At 53.5% G+C, this 21988-nt stretch overlaps 1 protein-coding gene across 3 annotated transcripts in view; it reads right to left on the bottom strand.

The window, feature by feature from the left end:
- Positions 1-675: 675 nt before the first annotated feature.
- The window catches only part of BICD2 (BICD cargo adaptor 2), a 53288-nt gene continuing 31975 nt past the window's right edge, over positions 676-21988 (bottom strand). The window contains exons 3-8 of one of the 3 annotated variants that reach the window (XM_073228890.1): positions 17010-17162; positions 15312-15746; positions 13729-14736; positions 13422-13573; positions 12256-12466; positions 676-2819 (exon numbers count right to left, since the gene is read on the bottom strand). In XM_073228890.1, the coding sequence (XP_073084991.1) occupies positions 2517-2819; positions 12256-12466; positions 13422-13573; positions 13729-14736; positions 15312-15746; positions 17010-17162 (2262 nt within the window). In that variant the 3' untranslated portion in view covers positions 676-2516. Of the gene's footprint in view, positions 2820-8488; positions 10563-12185; positions 12467-13421; positions 13574-13728; positions 14737-15311; positions 15747-17009; positions 17163-21988 lie in introns of those variants that run through there. The other 2 variants (XM_017653547.3, XM_017653548.3) reach the window with 2 other exon arrangements.

A 21988-nucleotide genomic window follows, 5' to 3' on the forward strand; every position in this document is an offset into this window, starting at 1 on the left:
AGTGTGAGAAAGCTGGAACCTTGCAACAAAAATTGTAATAATCTTCAAGCCTGAGGAGATCAACTGCCACCAAATGGTCATCCCAACTGTATTCAAACCAGTCCCAGTTCATGATTCACACTTTCCATGGGAGGCCAGTAGTGGTACTGATAGGGAGCCCCATGCACACCTAGTGAGTAGCAGCTTTTGCTAGGGTGTGTGCCCAGACCACAAAGACGTTAGAGATTACCTTAAGGGCAATAACACGTTTTAATGACACTAACATAGGCAAATCTTGTCCATCAGGTAGGATGCATGCAAGAGAGTGGTCCTGTGATAGGACAGTGGCAAGAAGGGAGTCCTGTCTGGGTCTAGTATACCATACCTCTACCCCTCTCCCTATGGGGGTTACTGAGGGGTATATATATAGTGCTACTGGAGGTGCATACCATAAAGATAAAACAAAACTCCGTGGTAAGATGCTCCTACCCTTCTGGCCATCCAGGATATACTACTGTGATCTTTGGGGGTCACTCTGCTGTTACTCCAGGACTACACAGGAGGCCAGCTTCCAGGCCTTGTCCCCAAGGTGCCAGGAGAGCCAGCCATTGTTGCTCCATGTGTCGAAAGGTCCAAGGCCATGTCCACTCAATGGAGTCTCTGGGGTTTATTTCAGTTGGTGGTGACAGCAAGATGTTATTCTCATGGCCAAACCTCAGCTTCAATGACTCCTCATTTTGTATTTGCAGTTGTATAGGGGAGGCAGCAATGTTTGTTGTCTACAGGGCTCAATGCCATCTTCTAAGGCTTCTCAGACACCATAGCACTGTCCATAAGCAGAATGCCCAGCCCCATAAACTACTGGTGTCTGACTTTAGGCCAGATCTTAACAAACCATTGTACCTCTCTATCATGCCTGCCCTGGTAGGATTATATGGTACATGTACTTCCATTTTATCCCTAATTGTTGCACCCATTCTTGTAGTGCATGTCCAGTAAAGTGGGTCTCTTGATCACTCTCAATTACCTACAGTCAGCCATAAGCGGCAAAGAGATGCTCCAGACTTCTTTTATTTGTCCACTAGTCTGTACAGTACACAGGAAAAGTAATCAGAACTCCAGTAGCTGTGTCTACACAAGTCATAGCTTGCGGGTACCCTACTGACATGGGTACAGGCCTAATATAGTCTATCTGCCACCTGATGAGGGGTATCGGCCCCTTAGCTATCATTCCAGGTTGCTGCGGGACTCAGTGTAGATCACTTTTAGAGCTTACAATACACTCCCTGCTGTACTCTCCTCATTTCTTCAAAGGTCAAGTCAGGCCTTACCGATGGGCTACAGCCCCCATTGTCTTCTGTCCCACATGCAACAAATTTTGATGTAACAGTTGGGCCACATCAGAGGTAGGCTTTCCTTATAGCCAATGTACCTGGGCCAGTGTGTCTGCTTCATCATTTCCTGGGGGTGCCAGGGGCAAATGACCTGTCACATGATATACTGCAACTGTTTTAATCTGACAACAGGCCCACAGGTCTTGCCACAACTCTTGTCCCCAAAAGGGTCAGTGACCAAGCAACCAGTTGGCATGATACCATGTCAGTAGCTACAGGGTCAAGACCCGTTAGACATTCCAGCTGTCAGTGCACACAACTACAGGGGAAAGCTCCTGGCTGATCACAAGCCATACTGCCTGCAACTCAGCCCATTGGCTGCTCTTTCCCTCTCTGGTTTCTATCCATATGTCTCAGTCTTAGGAAATGCTATGGCCCTCCCCTTTGGGGGCTGCCCACGCTGGAGCCATCTGTGTACCAAGCATCTTCAGGTATAGGGGCTCTTCCTTCTTGATAAGGGCTCTCCGCTACTAGTGGCTCTTAAGTAAATTCTTCCTACCTTTCGCTGTTACATGTCACTGGCCCCAGTAAGTGTTGGAGTTCCTCATTCAAGGGGATACTAGAGAGCACCACATTGCTGTAGGTATGCAACCCATTTGACCAGTGTAGGAATCTGTGCCACACCACCCTGTGGCTTTTGGGTCCAGTCTTGTACCCATCCCATGATGGAATAGGTGGTTATTACCTTTATTGGAGCTGTTCCAGGGATGGGTTCTGTAGCCAGCAAAGAGTGATACACAGCAGCCAATTGTTTTTCTCGCAAGGTGTGTCATATCTCTGCTCCTTTCCAGAGTTGTGACCAGAATCCAATAGGTTGGCAAGTTTGTTCAAGCTGCTGCCAGAGACCCCAGCCATAATCTTTGGTCACATGGACATCCAGCTCACAGGGCCTTGATGGGTCTATCAAACTTAAGGCCTGCATGGCCTTGACTGCCCATTTTGCAGCAGTAAAGGCAGATGTGTCTCACCCCAGTCATGCCCTTTCATATCAAATGGTATAAGGGCTTCAGAATTTATGCCAAGTGTAGGATGAACACTCTCCAATAGACTAGAAGACCCCAAAACTCCTGCAACAATGCCACAGTTGTAGGGGTAGGAAAGGCCTGGACTTTGTCTGTAACTGCTTCTGGTATAACTTTGGTCTTACCTAACCAGATGACCCCCAAGAATTTGCCAGACAAACCAGATCCCTGAACCTTGGTGCTGTTCACAGCCCATCCATTCTCCTGTAGATGTTACACCTTCTAGATCTGAAAGAGAATAGGACTTGAGCATGACATCACTAATATAATGGTACAGCTGCACCGTTGGCAGTTTCGCCCATGTAGCCAAGTCCTGGGCTGCAAGTCCATGACAGATGGTGGGGCTGTGGAGGTATCCCTGTGGAAGGATGGTGAAAGTCCATTGCTGTCCTTCCCACATGAAGGCAAACTGTTCCTGACTTTCCTGCTCAATGTTAATGGAAAAGAAGGCATTAGCAAGATTCATAACACAATGATATGTCCCTAGTTCATGTCTGAGGGTATCCATCAGGTGTGCAATAGAGGGGGTGGTAGCATGCATAGGGGGTATGACTTTATTCAGTTTCTCTGTAATCCAGTCATATGCCAGGAGCCATGAGGCTTTTTTACTGGCCACACCAGGCAATTGAATGGGCTTTTGGGCTTTATAATGCCCATCTTCTCCACTTCTTGGAGGGTTTCTCCAATTTCTTTATGCCCTTTAGGCAATTTGTATTGTTTGGTATTAGTTACCTGCTGAGGCTCAGGCTAAACTATGGGTGGGTGCTTAGCATGTCCCCTCAGAACTTCCTTTACCACCCATATCCTCAGTCTGAACTCATCTGCAGTGGTCTGCAACCATAGACCCTGCAGGATATCCATCCCCAAAATATATTCAGGGATGGGAAAGATTATACAGAGTATACTCTTTTGGGGGTTCCCAGTGATATCTGGACTTGTTTCATTCTAACAGCCTTATGCCCCCCATCCATCTATAACAGTGGGTGTCCCAGGGAACTGCTCAGGGTTGCCATAAATCCGTGAACATTCAGGTCCTTTGTCTACCAAAGACAGGATATGTTGTATGTTCACTGTGAACTAATGAATCAATATTTCAACATGTGGCCTCTGGTCCCCTGCTGGTGCCTCAGGGTGGGTCCCTCAACCCTCCCTTTGGTCAAACTGTATCCCCCAGTCATCTTCCCATGCAGGTTCAGATGAGGTTGGCTCACTCTCTACAAGGAAGTCTTACAGCCATACAGGCCAGACTTCTGGCTCTGGCTCTGGCACCCATTTCTTGGTCCTCAGCAGTCAGAACCATTGCTCTGGTCTCAGTTGTTGCCACAGCTCCAGTAAGATTTTACTTGACTTCTCATCCAATTTCTCTCTGCTTCTGCCCCTACTATATCAACCCGTCTGGATCCGCATGACCTTCATGGGGCCCTTTAAATTCATCCTCTGAGTAGCAGACCTTATTTCCTTCGGTGCTCTCATTCTTTCAGCCTCTCCGAAGTCTGCTACCATATGAGTAACCTCACTTATGGGATGTCCTAAGTGAGGGGCACGACTGGCCACTAGGGTCCCAAAACGGGATGGGGGAGCCATTTGAAGCACATTTTTCATTCCTGCTGTAAAAGCCTCCTCATTTGGGCCATAAGTCTCTGGACTATAAATGGCATTTTTCATGCCAACTCCCGTAACACCTGTTGAAGCTCAGCATACATCTGCTATCTATGGGGAAGGATGGCAAATTACCCTGGTTGAGCCATACAGAACAAAGCATTGCCATAAGCCAATTGAGGAGGAAGTGGTTTTTCTGCGGCCTCATGTTCATTTTGTAATTGCTGCCTTAAGGAAGAATGAACTGTCTGGGAAGCCAGCTTTCCCATCTCTGATCCATGCTGCCTCTTTTTGTGCATCTTGCAGGAGTACATCTTTCTCCTCCATGACCTCTGCCTCCTTCAGAGCACCTGGCGGAGCTGCTGTCTCATTCTGCAAAGAATCCCTTACCTCCTCCATAGCACCTCACAGCTCACATTCTCGTGCTTCCTCTTGTGCTCCTCACAAGGGTACATCCTTCTCCTTCATGGCCTTTAGCTCTTCCACAGTGCCTCAGAGCAGCTCCATTTCATTTTTCAACAAAATTTTTACTTCTTCCATAGCACTTCACAGCTTGCATTCTCATCTTTTGTAATTGTTCCACATTTCTTGGATATTCTTTTCCATTTTCCCCTGGTTTTTTCTCTCTGTGCTTCAGTTTTATAAGTTTCTATTGACATATCCTCAAGCTCAGATTCTTTGATGTCCTAAGTGAGCCTATCAAAGGCTTTGTTATATTTTAATTTCTAGCATTGAAATTTAGATTATTTCGACTTTGCCTGTATTACCCTTCTATTCTTACATGTTGTCTACCTTTTCCATTATTGACCTTTGCCATGTCATATGCTTATTAAAGTTATTTTAAATTCCTGGTCTGATATTTGAACATTCTTGTCATATCTAAATCTAGTTCTGATGCTTGCTCTGTCTCTTAAAAGTGTGTGTGTATGTTTCATTTCATTAAGCCAAATGGTATTTCTTTTCACCCCCTTCAGTGGTGAAGTATGGTCAGAGGGGACCAGAATTGGACACTTCCCATCCTCCAGGTTGGATATGGTATAGTATAGTCGGTCTTGAGGGCAGGCCTGGACATGAATAGAATGCTCTAGGGTATTTCAAAATGGCTATACTTGTTCCTTTTCTGCTGCTGGACCCCTGAGGGGATTTGTCTGCAATCTTCACTGTGAGAACCTGGTAGACCTCCTGGAGGTGAAGGTTCCCCTATGACTGGAGTTTTTTCTTTTAGTCTTGTCCACACTGAGCCTCCAGCACTCTGTCAATTCCAGGTCAGGGCGTCCTGCCCAGGTACTGGTTACAACTGTTCTTAAGTTGTGATTCTGTGTATCTGTCTCCTTGGCTTACAGTGGTTTGCTCTGTGATCTCACTTCTTTTATGGGTGTAAGGAGGGTTATTGGTTTTTCAGCTTCAGTTTTTTACTTGTTAGAACAAAGTGATGACTTCTTTTATTACTAATTTCTTGTTATAGGTCTATTAAAATTATTTCCTTTGGAGTAAGTTTTGGTGGTGTGATTCTACTGATTTGCCATCTCATCAAGGTTATCTCATTTGTTGGCACTATAATATTGTCTTACAATCCTTTTTACTTATGTAAGGTCTTTAATAACATCTCCATTATCATCATATGTAGTTTTTTCAGTAAGTTGAGTCATCTGTTTTTGTCAGTCTAGCTGTTTGTCAATGTGCAAAACTTTCCTAGAAAACTTTCGGTTTTGTTGAATTTTTATACTGGTGTCTCTATTCCATTAATCTCTGCTCTAATCTTTACTACTCTCTGTTTGTGTTGGGTTTAGGTTATCTAATTTTTTGTTGTATAATTGTTCATAGTAATTTTGTAATTCTTTGTATTTCTGTAAAATCACTAGTTTTTCCATGATCATTTCTGACTTTAGTAGTCTTTTTTCTTGGACTAAAGGTTATTTTTGCTGATCATTTTAAAGAAAACACTTTTGGTTTTGTTGATTTTCCTCATTTTTCCCCTCATTATCTCCACCCTAAGCTTTACTATTTTGTTTCCTTTGCTTGTTTTGGGCTAAGTTTGTTCTTTTCTAGCTCCTTAAGGGGAGAAGTTAGGCTATTGATTTGAGATCTATCTTCCCTCTTGGTATCTTTCACCCATTAACTTTTAAGAAGTATATTGTTTAACATACGTTTGTGAATTTCCCACATTTCATTAATTTTATTCAACTGTCATTAGACAATAATTTGAATGATTTCAATCTTCTTTATTCAGACTTCTTTTTTGGTCTACCCTGGTTAATGTTACATATTCACTAATGAAGAATGTATTGTTTTTGTTGGTTGGAGTGTTCTACAAATATATCAGGTCTAGCTGGCTTATAGCTCTAGTCAAGTATTCTATTTTCTTTCTGTTATGTTGATAATATTGTATTATTGAATGTAGGTTATTGAAGCCTCCAACTATTGTTGTAGAACTATCTATTTCTCTTGATTCCGGCAATTTTTTAAAAGTATTTTGGGCCCTGTAATTTGGTGCATACATTTTTGTAACTGTTATATTTTCTTCTTGGAGAATTGAGTCTTTTATCATCATATATATATATATATAATGTTCTTTTCCTGTCATAACAATTTTTGTCTCAAAATCTATTTTGTCTGATATTACTGAAGCCACTCATTTTCTTCTGGCTGTTTGCATGGAATATCTCTTTCCATTCTTTTATATTTAACTGATTTATATCTTTGAATCTGAAGGAAGACACCTATAAATACATAGCTTGATCATGGTGCAAGAAATCAATGCAGTTTGGTAAGTCTATCAAGCTCTGGGTCCCCACTGTATGCTTCCATTTATGTATAGTACAGAAATAGGCACAAGTGACTGCACTGACTCAGGAACTTTTCCCTGGAAGAAGTAGGTACACAGAGCATGAGGGCTTTGGAAGGGCTGCCCTTGTTTGCTTATCTGGATGGTGGCTGCACAGTGTTTGGTTGCAGAAATCCAGCCAGTGGACACTCATGTTGCATCCATGTGTGTATGTGCTTAATAAACACTTTAGGGTAAATAAGCCAAATCTTGATTCTTTACTTGAGAGATGAGCAAAAGGGATCCTGGGGTGTGACTGATTCCAGTTGTCTCTCCTCCAGAAGAGGCCCATGAGTAGCTGTGCTCACAGTATCCATGCAGGCAGACTTTTTCTGTGGGGGAGGTACTATGGCATTGCCTTTTCCTGCCTAGAAGGAGCCCTGTGTGTTGGGAGACCCCTTCACCTCAAGGACTAGGGCTTACAAAGGCAGGTCATGGATGATAAGCAAGGTAAACTCACAAGAGCTAGTGTGCTGGTCCACAGAAATCTAACAAAGTGAAAGACACCATTCCAGCTCTGTTTGTATACAGCTGAGAGGTAAGTAGACACAGAGCAAACACAAATGGCTCTGCGCACAGAGGCTGATGGGAGCCCATCTTGACAAAGCCCCATGTCAGCTCATGTCAGAATGTCTGTTCTCCTGGGAGGTCCCCATGGGCAGGAGTCAGCCCAGTTCCTTCCCAGGGCTGGCAGACAGGGGCACCCTGTTAATGTGTGCCCCAAAGAGCACTCTTGGGAAGGGCCCAGGTAGGTTAATGGCTGCTGGCTACACAGGTGTTTCAGCATGTGCATCTGGCTATACATTATGAAGTGTGCACTTACCTGGATTATGCTTTGGTATGAAGTTGATTTAAAACCACACTCCCCACAGCACAAAGGCCTAGCTCTATGGCCTGGCATCCTGCACTGTGGTCATGATGGCAGCAAGAACAACATAAGCAACAGTGACCCACTGAACACATGCTGCTGGCTGGGTTCTCAGGACTTGAGCAAAAAACTATCCTCCCCCACCTAGAGAGGGAAACTGAGGCTCAGAGAGGACAAGTCAACCACCAAAGAGGGTAACCAAAGGCTCATCTCCAAGATGGCGCTGTTGTTCTGCTCTGGTAACCTGCCAGGGTGCAGGTTGGGTGAAAGCCACTGCCTGGACATGGAGGGGTGGGAAGGGGACACTCCCTCTTGGGAGGGAGGGCTGAATGCGAGGCCTTTCAACACCAACTGACCCCTCCCACTCAGGAGACTGCCAATGCACCCCAAAAGGCCTAGGAGTGCTCATGACCATCACACACCCCGGGCGGGGTCAGGGCACCGCAGTCACCTGGGGGTGGGGTCTGGGCACCATAGTCACCCAGGGGCGGAGTCAGGGCACAGCAGTCACCTGGGGGTGGGGTCAGGGTACCGCAGTCACTAGGGGGCAGGGGCAGGGCACCGCAGTCATCCAGGGGCAGGGGCAGGGCACTGAAGTCACCTGGGCGGGGTCAGAGCACCACAGTCACCCGGGGGGTGGGGTCAGGGCACCACAGTCACCTGGGGGCATGGTCGGGGCACCAAAGTGCCCTGGGCAGGGTCAAGGCACTACAGTCACCCAGAGGTGGGGTCAGGGCACCGCAGTCACCCGGGGGCGGGGTCAGGGCACCGCAGTCACCCAGGGCAGCCACAAGAAAGAGCCTTGTGCTTTTCACTGTCCTTTATTCATTGTTCCTGCCTCAGGACTCTTTACCAGCCCACTGTTCCTATGCGCACTGGCTTCGTGGACATTTGCACCACTTCTCTGTGTTCCACGTTGCAAATAATTTCTCCTTCCTATTCATTTCTATGCTCTGCCTCCTTTTCTCAGACTCTGGAAGGCGTCTTTGTTTTTCTTGGGTCTGTGTAAAGGTTCCTTGGCAGGAGACCATGCACTGATGTTAAAATAAAGACAACATTCTGACGCTAAGATAATGCACAGAAAAAAATACAGTACTCAGACATCATTGCAAATAAATACCCCATACAGATGAAGATATGGCAAATGTAACATTATTTCTTGTGAATCGACACTGTAATAGAAGGTAAAAATAGAGGTCCCTACAACTAGGAGTAAGAAATGCTTATTCCAGGAAACAGAATTCTTTCATTCCTGTTACTTGTATTATTGTAATTTGCCCTTTATTTTGGAGGAAGGAGGACACCTTTTCTCCCTTCCTTTGCAGGTACCAATCGGACTATCCGCATAGCCTCACTCAGCAAAGTGGGCAGGGAACAGACCTAGCTTGCTAAAGAGCTTTAGCGAATTCTGTTTCCTGAAATCAACAGTGATTAGTTACACCAAGCAAGAGAACATATACTCTCTCTCCTCACAATTGCAAAGAATACTATGGCTAGCCCTCACCCCACTGCACGAGACCGACAGTGCCGGCTCCCCTGCATCCCGCTCTCCACAAACATGGCATGTTGTTCAAACCACTTGCTTAGCTTGCCCTATAAAGTCCATTTGGTTCCCAAAGCACACTCAAGGTTTGTGTCCATTTTTGTTTCTCAGCCCCTGAATTTGCAAGGATCTTCAGGGTAAGGAATCACTGACTAACAGAATTTTGCACAATTGTTTCTTTCCCTCAATGGAGATGCCCAGGGTCAAGGGTGAAGGTGTGCGCCCTCTCACAGCTGCTGGGCCACACAGCACCCCAACCAGCTGCTCACTGCTGGTGAAGAGAACACACTGTGCTGGGACACCTCCCCTACCCGATGAAGGCACTACTGGCAATGATTTCTAACAAAGGCGCTGAGGCAGAACACCCTCAACATCAACGGCTGGAGGGTTTCCTAAGTGTACCACATTTGGCACAACAACCAGAGTAACAACACAATTCCAATTTGGAATTTCACTGGTACAGTTGTATAAAATTCTGTTAATCAGTCATGCTTTACAATGTCCCAAAACCCAGAAAATTCTGGAATTTATAGGTAATACTACTCATTCAATAATTTTTCTTTTTATTCTCAAGTGCCTTTTACTGCTTAACCAGAGCAAAGGTCAAGTTTTCTTCTTGTTACGTCGAACTATTCCTAAGAATAATAATAATACAATATGAAAAACCCCAGAATTGGAATACCCTGGATTTCTTAATGAACATGGCATTTAAAATCTGTAATTTCAAACATGAATCACAATGCCGTATAATCTGAAGGCAGCTGAGCCACAGCGTGCATACATTTAACTGAGCTCCTTGCTGGGTCCAAGCCTTCGTATATACAGTCCAGAGCTACACGCTAGGAGGACACGTCTGTGCCACGTGCTGATGTCAGATCAACACAGTGGGAGCTAAGACGGAGCACGACAGGACCACAAGACAGACCCTAGCCTCGGAGACCATCTATGTGAGGGACTAGGAAGCAAAGAGTATCAAAGTATCAAAAAGTGCGCAAGTTGACTGGATAAGAAGTATCCGTTGTAGGGGTCTAGACCCCAGCTGCACGCCTCTAGTGGGCTCCTAAGCGAGCCTGGAGGTCCTGTCCAGGCAGGTTCTTCAGCACTTGTCAGCGCCTTTTCAAGCAGCAGATGGCAGCATTCTCAACATTAAAGCTTTTTCCTCTGCCATTAACACTCAGGGAATGCTATTTTGAAAAGAATTGCAGTGGCACATCCAAAAGCGTTTCTAAGTGGACTTTCAGGCGCCCTTCCTTCCTCCGCGTGGGCCCACGGGAGGGGAAGGGAGGGCGCAGACAGGGCCGGTGGCCAAGTCCTCCTGGCAGCTACTCTACAGCTGGAAACAGGAGAAAACAACACAGCATTAGAACAGTCACCCGCCAGACACCCGGAGCCCCGCACAGCTGTGAGGACGAGGGCCCGGGCACGCTAGTTGACAGCGTTAGGGGCAGGCTCTGGGCGCCTTGTGAGCGCCTTGCCAGCACAAGAGCAGGGGTGCGGCATGCAGGGCCAGGCAGCCATGCCCCCAGAAGTCCTGCTTAGGTTGGGGGAGGGGAAGCTGAGACCTCATCAGCAAAGCAGCGGCGTGGGGACAGGCATGCAGAGGGGCACGCACGGCACGGCCCCCTTCCCTCCCCACTGGCAGTCTGCTAAACCCAAGGTGGTTTGTAGCCTCTGGAGTCTGACGGGCACTGGGGCCACTCAGGAGCGGGGCAGAGTGGAGGGGGGCACCCTGTCATGGGAGTGCCCAAGAAGAAATGCGGCAACGGGTCCCACAGGACCAAGACTACAGCCTGTGCTGGTGGTCCCCACGGGGTGACAAGAGAGAATACTGACAGAGCACTCACTCACAGGCCTGCCGCCACGGCTCTGCTGTGGACACAGCCTCTGGGAATGGGGGCCCTTAGGCTGTCCCCCCTGCCTGTGGCTACTTGCATGACAGAGGACCACACTCCTCCTGCGGTGAATCCTGAACTGGCCCTGGGCCCATGAGGGCAGCTGCAGGTGCCCCTTTCAGCCTGGCCCACTGGCAGCTCAGGCTCAGGCTGGGCTGGAGGAGGGGGCATCCAGAGCCCTCTTTCTTGGGGTCTGAAGCCCCAGGGAAGAAGTCCTGATAAGGGGCAGAGGGCAGAGAAACCCACCCTGGAAGCTGAGGACATCCTAAGTACAAGCTGGGCTTCCCACAAGGAAGGGGTCAGCCAGGCACCTGGAAGTCTTACTCAATGAAAAACCCCAGGCCTCAGGCCCACCAGTCTGTCACTACACAGGCCACCAGACCCTCAAGTGCATCCTGTAAAGGGGAGCTAGCCCGCTGAGCTTGGGTCTGGGGTGGCCAGGCATGCCCCTGTAGAGCCCGTGTGATCAAGGCCCAGTGCGTGCCTGTGCCTGAGCCTGGTGGGGAGATATGGACACTGCACAGCATTCCCTGGGTTTGAGGGAAGGAACTCTATGCTTTTGTCCTGAATATGATTTGCAGTAAGATGCCGCAGACCACGAAGTATATTTCTCACTGCAAACTGCCAAGCACAGCACGTCCTCTGAGGCTGCACCGGGACCTGGGCCAGAGCCTGTTTTCTAGGCACAGGGTGGACAGGTTAGACACATGAGGGGAACATGCAAGCCTCAGTTCAGGTTCTGACCCCTGACATAGGGGCTGACAATACCCAGGCCCCAGAAAGCCTGTTTCTGCAGGACACACAGTTGTGACCCCACCTTGACCCCAGCCGCAAAAGCACAGCTGCTGCGAAGGTGGTCCCGAGATGAAGACAGACAAGCTCACAGTGCCTGTGGAGCAGCTGCTGCCTCGGCTAAATCCTTCCCTCTGTGCGTTAGTCCTGGTTAGGGCCAGCCTAGCACAGCAGTCCCGCTGCTGCCGGTTAGTTGAGGTGAAGCAGGCAGGTGCATGTGGCAGGGTGGCTGCAGTCGCGGCCCTAATCGCAGTAAATATGGTATTTCTCACCGCAGAGCACCTGGGCAGCAAGCCCGGCACCCTCAGCCCTGTCTCTGGCGCAGGCGCAGGTGTGACTTACACTCGGGGTGCTGGGCTTGGCCTTGGGGGTGGCCTTGGCGCGGCCCCGCCGGGTCTGCTCATGGTCCAGCTCGAGCAGCTCCAGCCGCTGTGTCAGTGCCAGCTTCTGCTGAATGGCCATGCGCAGCAGCGAGTTGAGTGTCTTCTTCTCATCCTCAGCCGCTGCCAGCTGTCGCTGCATCTCATCCAGCTGTGTGATGTACTCGTCACACCTGCATGGATACGAGAGGATGATGTGTGGCTGAATGTCAGGTGCACCCCCACACTATGGGCCAGGGTCTCAACAGGGTCCTTTGCTCACAAGGCTGGAAGTGAGCCCATGCTCCAACCCCGGGTGGCCTGGGGTAGGGGGCTGGATGCACGTGACGTGGCACCTGGCCCTCAGGTGTGCGGTGACCCCAGGGGAGGCTCAGCCACGTCCCAGTCCAGCATGTGCACGCAGTAGCTGCTTGGCCACTGTGCCGAGTGGCCAGGAAAGGCATGCACTGATTCCACCAACAGCCCTGTTTCAGCATCTGCTTAACTGTGACATGTGCCCCACCCAGTGTGCAGCTGGGAGAGAGAACCACCCTCTCAGGCTCTGTCCCTAAGGGAGGGAGCAGAGCCTGGTGGAGGGGCAGGAGCACGCCCTCCCTGAGCCCCTGGCCAGGCCTCCTTCTGGAGCTCCGCAGGAGATCAGCTCTTCTGTGACGTGAGTTGAGGAAATGAGGCAAACGCCAAATGCTGAGGACCGACAGTGAGGCCCTGCCAAGCACTTTGCCAGGGATAAGGAAGCCTCCGGAGCAGCCTGGTACCCACCTCCTTCGACCCCACCCCTCTTCCCCCACTGCCCAGATCCCACCCTTAACCAGGATGCAGGACCACTCAGGGACAGTCCCTGTACCTGCCCGACTGGCTGGCAGGGGGCACCAAAACCCCCTCAATGGTGGAAACATCCAGAACTGGCCCCAAAGCAGCCTCCCAGAGGCTTCGGGGGACGCACTTTCTCAGAGGCATCCTGGCTGCAGCCTGCCTCTGCCCAGCCCTCAGGCAGGAAAGAGCTGCCACCCACTGGCCAACTGGCGGGGGCAGGTGGGGCACTGGGAGCCCTACCCAGGAAGCTGGACCTGCCACCTGCCTGCAAGCTTTGGACACAGTCCCTGTCTGTCAGTGCCGGGCCCCACGCACCTGGTGGCGAACATGGCGCGCAGTGAGGAGAAGGTGGCCGCGTCCTCCTTGAGGGCCTTGAGCTCGTTGCGCAGCTTCATCATCGTCTCGGTCACCATGGCCTTCTCGTTCTCGTACTTGCTCTTCAGGTTGGCGAGGGCCACCTCGGCTGTCTGGGGACAGAGACACGGGGGTAGGTGGGGCGAGCCAGGTGGGGCGAGACACCTGCCCCCAGGGGCCCAGGTGGAGCGAGATGCCTTTGCCCCCGGAGGCCTTGGTGGGCTTGGGTGCCCCCACCCCCAGGCCCGGGTTGGGGAGGCACCCACACCTGCTTGTTGGCCTTCAGCACTGTGCGCAGTGTGGTGATCTGCTCCCGCTTAGTGCTGAGCAGAGACTTCAGCTTGAGGATCTCCTCCATGAGCGCCTCCCGGTCCTTGTCCACGGCGGGGCCCAGCTCCTGCGAGGCCAGGCGCTGCCGCGACAGCTCCGTGCTGCGGTCCACGGCTGCCTGCAGGTGCCGGATCTGGTCGCGGATGATGGCTATAAGGTTGTAGATGTTCATGGGCTCCCGCCGCGGATCATTCAGGGGCGAAGGCAGCGTGGAGCTGGGTGAGGAGCTGCTGTCCCCCGCTCCGCCCTCTGTAGCTGGCAGCCCCTTGGGCAGCACAGGTGAGTGGCGCCCGCGGGCCTCAGGGCTGCTGTGGTCGGCGCCAGCTGGGCCCTCGCGGTAGTAGTCCAGCATGACGCGGGTAGGTGTCTCGTTGTTGCACATGCACACGTGGTGGTAGAGGTTGGCCAACTCCTCGCTGAAGGTCACCAGCTCATCCTGGGCCACGCTCAGACTGCCTTGGGTCTCACCTGCAATGTCGCTCACCTTCTTCAGCTCCATCTGCAGCCGGGTCAGCAGCTCCCGGTCCTGGCGACTAGCCTTCTCCAGCAGGGCGACCTTCTCGGTGAGTGCTCGGTTTTCAGCCTCGAGCTGGTCCTTCTCCTTTGCATGCTGGGCCTCGCCAGCCTCATGTGCGCTGTGTAGGGCCTTCAGCTGCTCCCGGAGCTCGCCAGCCTCTGCCAGGGCCACACGGTACTTGCAGGCCAGGATCTCAGGCCCGTCGATGTCCACCTCATAGTAGTCACCATCCTCATGGCTGTCGAGTTCCTTCTCGCTGTCCAGGGCTGCCCGCCGCTCCTTGCTAGCCTGCAGGCGCCGCAGAGCACTCAGGTTCTCAGTGAGGCGGCTCACCTCCTCTTGCTGCTCTGACAGGGACCCCCGCGCCTGCTCCAGCTGCTTCTGTGTGTCCTGCAGTGTCGCCAGCAGACCCACCTTTTCGCGCTCCACCTGCAGAGGCACAGAAAGGGCCCGTTAGTAGCCTGACCCATGGAGGACCACTTGAGTGTCCCATCAGCGAGCCCCACCCACACCACAGCCATCACACTGCTGGTATGTGTGTGACACAGGTGGGGGGGTGTTATGATACCCAGAGGCTTGGGGGCCTCTCCTCAGAGATGCACAGCAAACCAAGAGGCTGCAGCACAGACCCTAGGGTGCTGTTCAGTCCAGGGCAGAAACCCAGATGTGCCCTGTCCTCAGGACAAAGCACGGAGACTGTGCGGGCTCTGTGGAGGGGCATGAGCAAACCTGGGGCAGGCCCAAACCTCCCAACCTTCATGGTCAGGAACCTACACCCTGGGACTTCCGTCTGTAACGCCACAGTCCCACCACTTCTGGCAACATCACAGGGATCAAGATGCAAGCAAGGTACGTGGCATCAGCAAGGTGCCAGCTGGGCAAGCGCTGTCCTGGAAGCCAGCCAATGCCACACGGGACCAGAGTGGAGGTACAGACGGTGTGCATGGGCCCAGCACAGGGCTGCAATGAGACCCCTGGGGGTGGGGTCCCTGCCTGCCGCTCACCTGCATCAGCTGCTGCTTCAGCTTCTGGATCTCAGAAATGTTCAGCTCGCTGAGGAGGTCGGACACGAGGCTGGGTGAGGGGGGAGAGAGGCCATCCTTAGTGGGTGTGGAGGTCGTGTTATCTAGTGGCAACTTGGCCAAGCCACCATGCTCAAAGCCATTGGCCAGGGCCTCTGCGTCGTCGCCGAGCTTGAGGCTGTCCAGGGAGATGTGCAGGTGGCTGGTGTAGAGCGAGTCGTTGATGCTCATGTAGTTGGACAGCTCCTTGCGCAGGCTTGCTTTCTGCTCCCGCTCAGTCTTCACCGTCTCCAGTGCCTCCTCCAGCTGCCGCTCCGAGATTTCCTTGAGCCGGATGGCATCTTCCAGCTGGCTGTTGAGGTACTCAGCCTCCTCCTCCAGTCGCTTGATTTCATGCTTGAGGCCCTCAAACTCCACCTGACACAGAGAGGGAAATGCTCTGTTGAGACTGAGCCATGGGGACATACATCCCAGGTAGAGGCGGACATACAGGACATGCTCTGCCCCAAGGTGTGAGACTGCTCAGAGCTGCACACGGCATGGGAGTGAGAGCGGCCCCTCCACGCTGCCAGTGTGTTAGGTTACTCGGGGTGCCACCACCACCTGTGTACCAACTTCTACAAACCACTGAAGTAACAACAGTTACTAAATATCTTAGGACACATGAAACATGAATCTGGACGTATGCTACGACCTTTCCAATCATATTCCAAGACAAACAGCCCGAGGCACTCACGGAGACGGCACTAGATCCAAGACACCCAATGGGAGTGGGGGGCAGAATCCAGAGTCGCACCTGCCAAACTTTGCAGGTGAGGACTGAGCAGGTCTCTGGGTTGTGCCAGGGGAGCAGAGTGCCAGGGAGGACCCCTCAGGCCCCACCACGAGCTGCCCATGGCCTCAGCTTCCCTCAGGACACCTATGTGTGATGGTGGTGCTGATGAGCACCGTTCCTTGGCGGGCCTGCTATGCAGCCAGAGGAGGAGCTCCTGGGCTGCATCCTGAGTGGCTCTATGCTGGCTGCACCCACGGCAGTTCTGCTGTCCCTGGTGCAGGGCCCACGCACTGAGGGGGCTCCTGGGAAGGGCCCCGGTGCTGCCCTGCAAAGCTGTTGCAGAGGTCAGTGGCAGGGCAGGCCTCGAGGGGCCGTGTGCCCAGGACCCCTGGTGTGCCATCATGGGGGCCCTCCTGCCCCTGCCCCATCATGGGGTGGAGGGTCCCTCCTCATACCCCCCATTGCTGGGCTTCCCCGAGGGCGTGGGGCTGTGACCTCCAAACTGCTCAAGGCCTGCACAGCTTCACCTGGAGGGTTACCCTGAGGCCTGGGGCCACAGGAACAAAGGGGACTGGCAAACCTGAGGAAGTGGGGCAAGGGGAGCAGCAGGAGCTGCAGGGTCCCACGGGCCACAGTAGTCTTGGGCCTCCTGCTGGCACCTGAGGGGGTGGAGCTGGAGGCCCGGCCTCTGGGGCTTTCGGTGTCACCTTGTCACCATCTTCTGCATTGTGTTTCATTTCTGCTGCTGGGACACCCTGGCCAGGCCAAGGGTCAGCTGACACTACAGCCTTGTTTTGCGAGGCTAGAGGGGCCAGGCCCTTAGTTTGGGGGTATGGAGGACTTCCTAATCACAGAGACGCCACGCAAGGTGGTGGCAGATGGCAAGGACCACGCCCTATACTCACCTGGTTCTGCCTGAGCAGGGACACCTGCTTCTGCAGGCCAATGTTCTCCTCCTCTAGCTCCGAGTAATCCTGTAGCAGGCGTGCCTCCCGGAACTTGTACTCCTTGATGTCATCCCTCAGGCGGCCCCGCTGAACCTCCACGTTCTGGTTGATCTGCCAGGGGAAGGAAGGTGTGACTGGCCCACCCTGGTGGCCACCCAGCAGGGACTTGAGAGCCCTGGCCTGCCGTGGCACACGGGGTGGCTGTGGAGGAGAGGGCCCCAGGCAATAAGGTGTGTGGGGTAAGTGTCAGTCTGCTTGGACACAGGCTTTCTTCATCTGTAGAAGGGTTGGGAGTAGCTCTTCCATGGATGGACAGCTGGCGGGGCAGCTCTTCCATGGTTCTGCAGTCACCTCTGTCCCAGCAGGGCCCCTTTCAGCATGCCCTCCGGAGGAACAAGAACACATGTCCACACTAGGGTGCAGGCAGCTCACAGCCAAAAGTGGAATCAGCCCACCCACTGGTGGACAGATAGACAGCATGTGGCATGTGCACACCCTGAATGTTACTCAGCCTAACAAGGAATAATGTGCCCATGTACGGTGACACCAATGAGCCTCAGAAATGCTACTATGGGTGAAAGAAGCCAGACCCAAAGGTCATGCACCACAATCCCATGTACGGGAGGCACCCAGGACAGGCACACCCTCAGACAGGAAGCAGAGGGGAGCGGGGTGAGGCTGACCTGGGCTGGCTATGAGTCTGAATACACTGGAGCCCACTGGAAGGTGCACAAAGGGAGGTGAGTTATCTCAGCAATCTGCTGCCTGGGGATGCAGTGCCCACGAACAGCCTGGCGGGTGCTGTGCAGCAGAGATGGCTGGGAATGCCCAGGCTGCTGCCACCCAGGCCCCTCGGACTCAGCCTGTGATGTTCCAGGGCTGTCCTACCCACTGCATGATATGGAGCCATCCAGCTCGCCACTGTTTCAACAACTGACAGTGTCTCCAAACATGGCCAGTGTTCCCTGGGGACAGAATCGCCCCCAGACAAACCTCTGTCCCCCTTGGAGCCTGTTTCCACAGCTCCACGCGGCCTCCTTGCACACCCGCAGAGATCTGGGGCCCCCGGGGCCAACACCACTGGCCGGGACCCCCTGCTGGCTGCCTGCCTGCAGCACGCCAGCTCCCACCGCTGCGGGGGTTTCTGACAGCCACTTCCCTGCACATGGGCTGTACATAAGGTTCCACGCAGCACACATGTAACGGTAATGTAGGGCAGGTAAAGGAAAACAGGACCAAAAAGGAAGACAAGAGAAAAGGGAAAGCGACAGGAAGTGGGGGGCATGCCTGCCTGCGAGTTCATGGCCTGCGCTTGCTGCTGGGCCCTGCGGCAGTGCAACCAGAGGTAGATACCCAGTTACCGCTGGAGAAGAACAAGGCTGCCAGAAAGCGAACCCCATTCACCAGTCAGAAGTACACACACCATACGGTGAGACTGGCACCAGGAGGGCACAGACTCACTCACTTTCACCTATCCGGAGGGGCAGCCAGAATCCCTAATGAAGCCCACATGACCTCCACCGTCCACGACCTCAACACGGTGGTTCCCTGGTTCCTGGTTGGAACCACGGTAGTGGCATTTTCATGTTGACTTGGCTAAGTCTTGAGACCTGGACATTGGGTCAAACGCCAGTCTAGATGCCACCAAGCAGGTACTGCTGATGAGATTAACATTTAATCATAACCTACGGGTAGGGCACATCATGATCCATAGGTGGAGGTCCTCATCCAGTCAGTGGAAGGGTTTCCAAAAGACCACAGCCCTCCGTTACAAGGGGACCACCTGCCTGATGGTGACCTGGGACACTTGCTGCCATGGCCACTCTTCCCTGGCCCAGTCACACTTCGTGGGCACTGTTCGCTGTAACTGCCTCTCCCCCCACGCACCCACCCACCACACCCGCTATCATGCCCACATGGGATCCGTGACTGTGTCACAGCCTCTGCCTGGAGAGGTGGGCAGGGGTGCTCTGCCTGCAGCTCAGTCCACTAGGTAGACACCCCTGTGGGAACCCTGCCCACTCAGCATGGGAGGACACGGGAGGTTAGCCGGGAGGTAGCCAGGAGCACATCACATTCCCATCCCTCTGAGAAGGCTGTATTTAAAACTCAACAACTCCCCTCAAAGAACAAGTGGTCTGTGGTAGATGGAAGAGGATGTGAAGGCCACAGGTTGGGTGGACTGTGCAGGGACCCCCACCGCCTGGCCTTGGAGATCACCTGCTTGGCACAGCTAAGGCCACGCTTACTGAGGGCGGGGCACCTGCTGTGAGTGAGCCTCGGGAAGCACACGTGCAGAGGTTTCAGTGTACTCAGGGCGTGTGCCTCTACCTGGTTCCAGAAGATTCATCCCTTAAAAGAAACAGCGTGCCAGTTAACCAACACCAGTCTGCTTCCAGTCTCAGTGGACCTGCCTTCTCTGGATGTCCCAGGAGTGCCCAGCCACGTGAATCCTCTGCCTCAGGGGCCTATCACAGACACTGTGAGCCTGTACCATACGGTGCTTGGCACCCTTACACTGAGCACCAGCTGTTCTGGGCACCCTGCCACAGACATACCATCACCTTGGTGGAACCCCCTAGAGAGGCCACAACAGGCCTACACTGGCTCGGCAGGGTGAAGCAATGCCGCCATCTGGGCAGGCGAGGGGCCCATGCGCACCCATCCACCGCCCCACACTGCAGGCTGCTCCAGTCAGCTGGCTGGAGCCTCTCACTGGCTCCACTGCCTTCCACCTGCGCCTGCCTCACCCCCTCCAGCACCTGCTGCCTGCACACAGCCTCCCCCATCCCATGGGTGCCCCACTGGTCCCTGGCCAACTGCTCCCTCTCTCCTTGAGTGATGGCCACCAGGTGAGGCCTGAAACCTATCACCTCCCCACAGGTTCACACATCAGGACCAACAGGCCCAGGAGGCCCTCTGGGCTATGGAGAGACTTGGGGCAGATGCCACCTTCCCAGCTTGGGACTGGGGCAGACAGGCAGGTGGCAGGGTCCATGTGGGCCCTGGGGAACGTTTCCTACCTTGCTCCCTGGCTGACAAGGCATTGCAGGCCCCTGCAGGTTGCAGCGAGCCCTGTGGGCAGTGAAGCGACCCAAACCACGTCTCGAGCTGGCCTGCACACCACACAGTGGATGAGATGCTGTCTGCTGGTGCAATGGGAACCAAGCCGGCCCTTTGGTTCTCACCCCGACCAGGCTCCTGCCGTGCGGGGCTAGGCATCTCCACCCAGCACATGCCCAGTACAGGCTCAGACAATCTCTGACTGGCCCTGGAGGGCTTTGGTTTCTCCTGGGCATGCCTGTTGATGGCAGTCCTTATGAGGGCAGCCACAGCAGTTGTGGAGGCCAGACCCCACAGGGTGCAGCCAGATGGACTTGGGCACGCCTGTCCCCTCCCCTGGGACCCCCAGACCTCATGTTCCCTGTCAACAAAAAGAGCCAGCCTTGGGACCCAGGAGGTACCTTACTGAGTCGGCCACCCTCACCTGTGCCTCTGAGAACTGCCCTCACATGCTGGTCCATCCAGCACATCATGGCCTGGCCCCCAGCACTCTGAGCAGGGAGTGGGGGAAGATGCTCCCTTTGGAGAGGAAGCATATACAGGCCCGTGGAGGACAGAGCAGCGGGCCTCACCAGAGGGGGCAGCCTTTTCTGGCCAGCAGAGGAGATGTGGGGCAGGATGCTCTGGCAGATCTGAGAGCAGGACCTGGGCCGAGCCAGGCCTTTGCCTGTTCTCCACATCTACCCCAGGAGAAACTAAAGCCCAAGGTGGGCGTGCCAGGCCCCCAGATAGACGGGGTATCCTCCCTGTCCACAAGATTCCAGAGCAGCAGTGTGTTTCCCTGCATGACGGGGTCCTGCAGCCTGAGCTGTGCCCACAGGGGCCCCAAGCAGCAGGGGGTTGTGGGGAGCAAGGAGACAAGGGACAGGATGGAGCATCAGGGGAGGGACCCCGGGAACAGAATAGTGTAGGAGTCAAAAGCCAGGGCCCGCCAGGAGAGGGTTCTCCCCTGCTGGTCCCACGGGTGTGGGCCTCAGCTGTACTTCCTGCCACTCTTCTCCCACTAGGCTCCAGGGAGGTGACAGGTGGCCACCCAGGCTGAACCCCTGGTCCCAAGGTAGACACTGGGGCAGTCTGACCAGGGTCACAGGATAGGTCAGGCACTGCCACTTCCATGTGGATGGAGAAGGTTCTAGGGCTACAGTGCACGTTATAGCCATAAAGTGAGCGAGGCTGGTTACACTGTTAAAATTAAGCTATAAACTAGAATTTGGCATCTAGGAAGGCCCAGTGCCCACAGCTGTGGCTGCCAAGAGAAGTCCAGGGCAGTGTGCCTGCGCAGGGCCGGGGCACCTTCAACCAGGCATTGAGAGTCTAAGGAGCATCCACTACCAGTGGTATTGTGCTTCCCAGATGTGATTTTAGAGGCTAGGGTGCAGTGAGCACACTCTGGGGGCATCCACCCTAAGACCCTCCCTTGCCAATCTCCCTGATCTCCTGGGGCTGCTAGATGTCACACCCTAAGCAAGCTGGGTCCAGCCCTGCTCCCCGGGAGGGATGTATGCTTCCTTGGGGGATCCGTTCCCTCAGGACCCTGCAGGCCCCCAGCTCCTCCTCCCCTGAAGGGCTCCATCCCCGCTGCCTCCTCTACACACCCAGGTCCATCTCCGAGCCTCCAGGCTCTCTGTCCATGTGACAGCCACCACCTCCAATCCATGGTTCTGGCAGGTGTCCTGTGGTGGCTTGTCCAACCCACAGCACAGAGCCCACCCTGGCACCTTGCGCTACTGCTTCTGACCTACCAGTTACCTCAGCTTGTGACCAAATGCCCAGCTTCCCTCCAGCAGACTCCTGGTGGCCCAGATGCCACCACAGCAAGAAATAAGCTACTTCCTGGCTCCTGGCATGGGGAGGCCAAAGGGAGGACTCCTGGT

The sequence above is a fragment of the Manis javanica genome, chromosome 2 (assembly GCF_040802235.1).
Source record: "Manis javanica isolate MJ-LG chromosome 2, MJ_LKY, whole genome shotgun sequence".
NCBI lineage: Eukaryota > Metazoa > Chordata > Mammalia > Pholidota > Manidae > Manis > Manis javanica.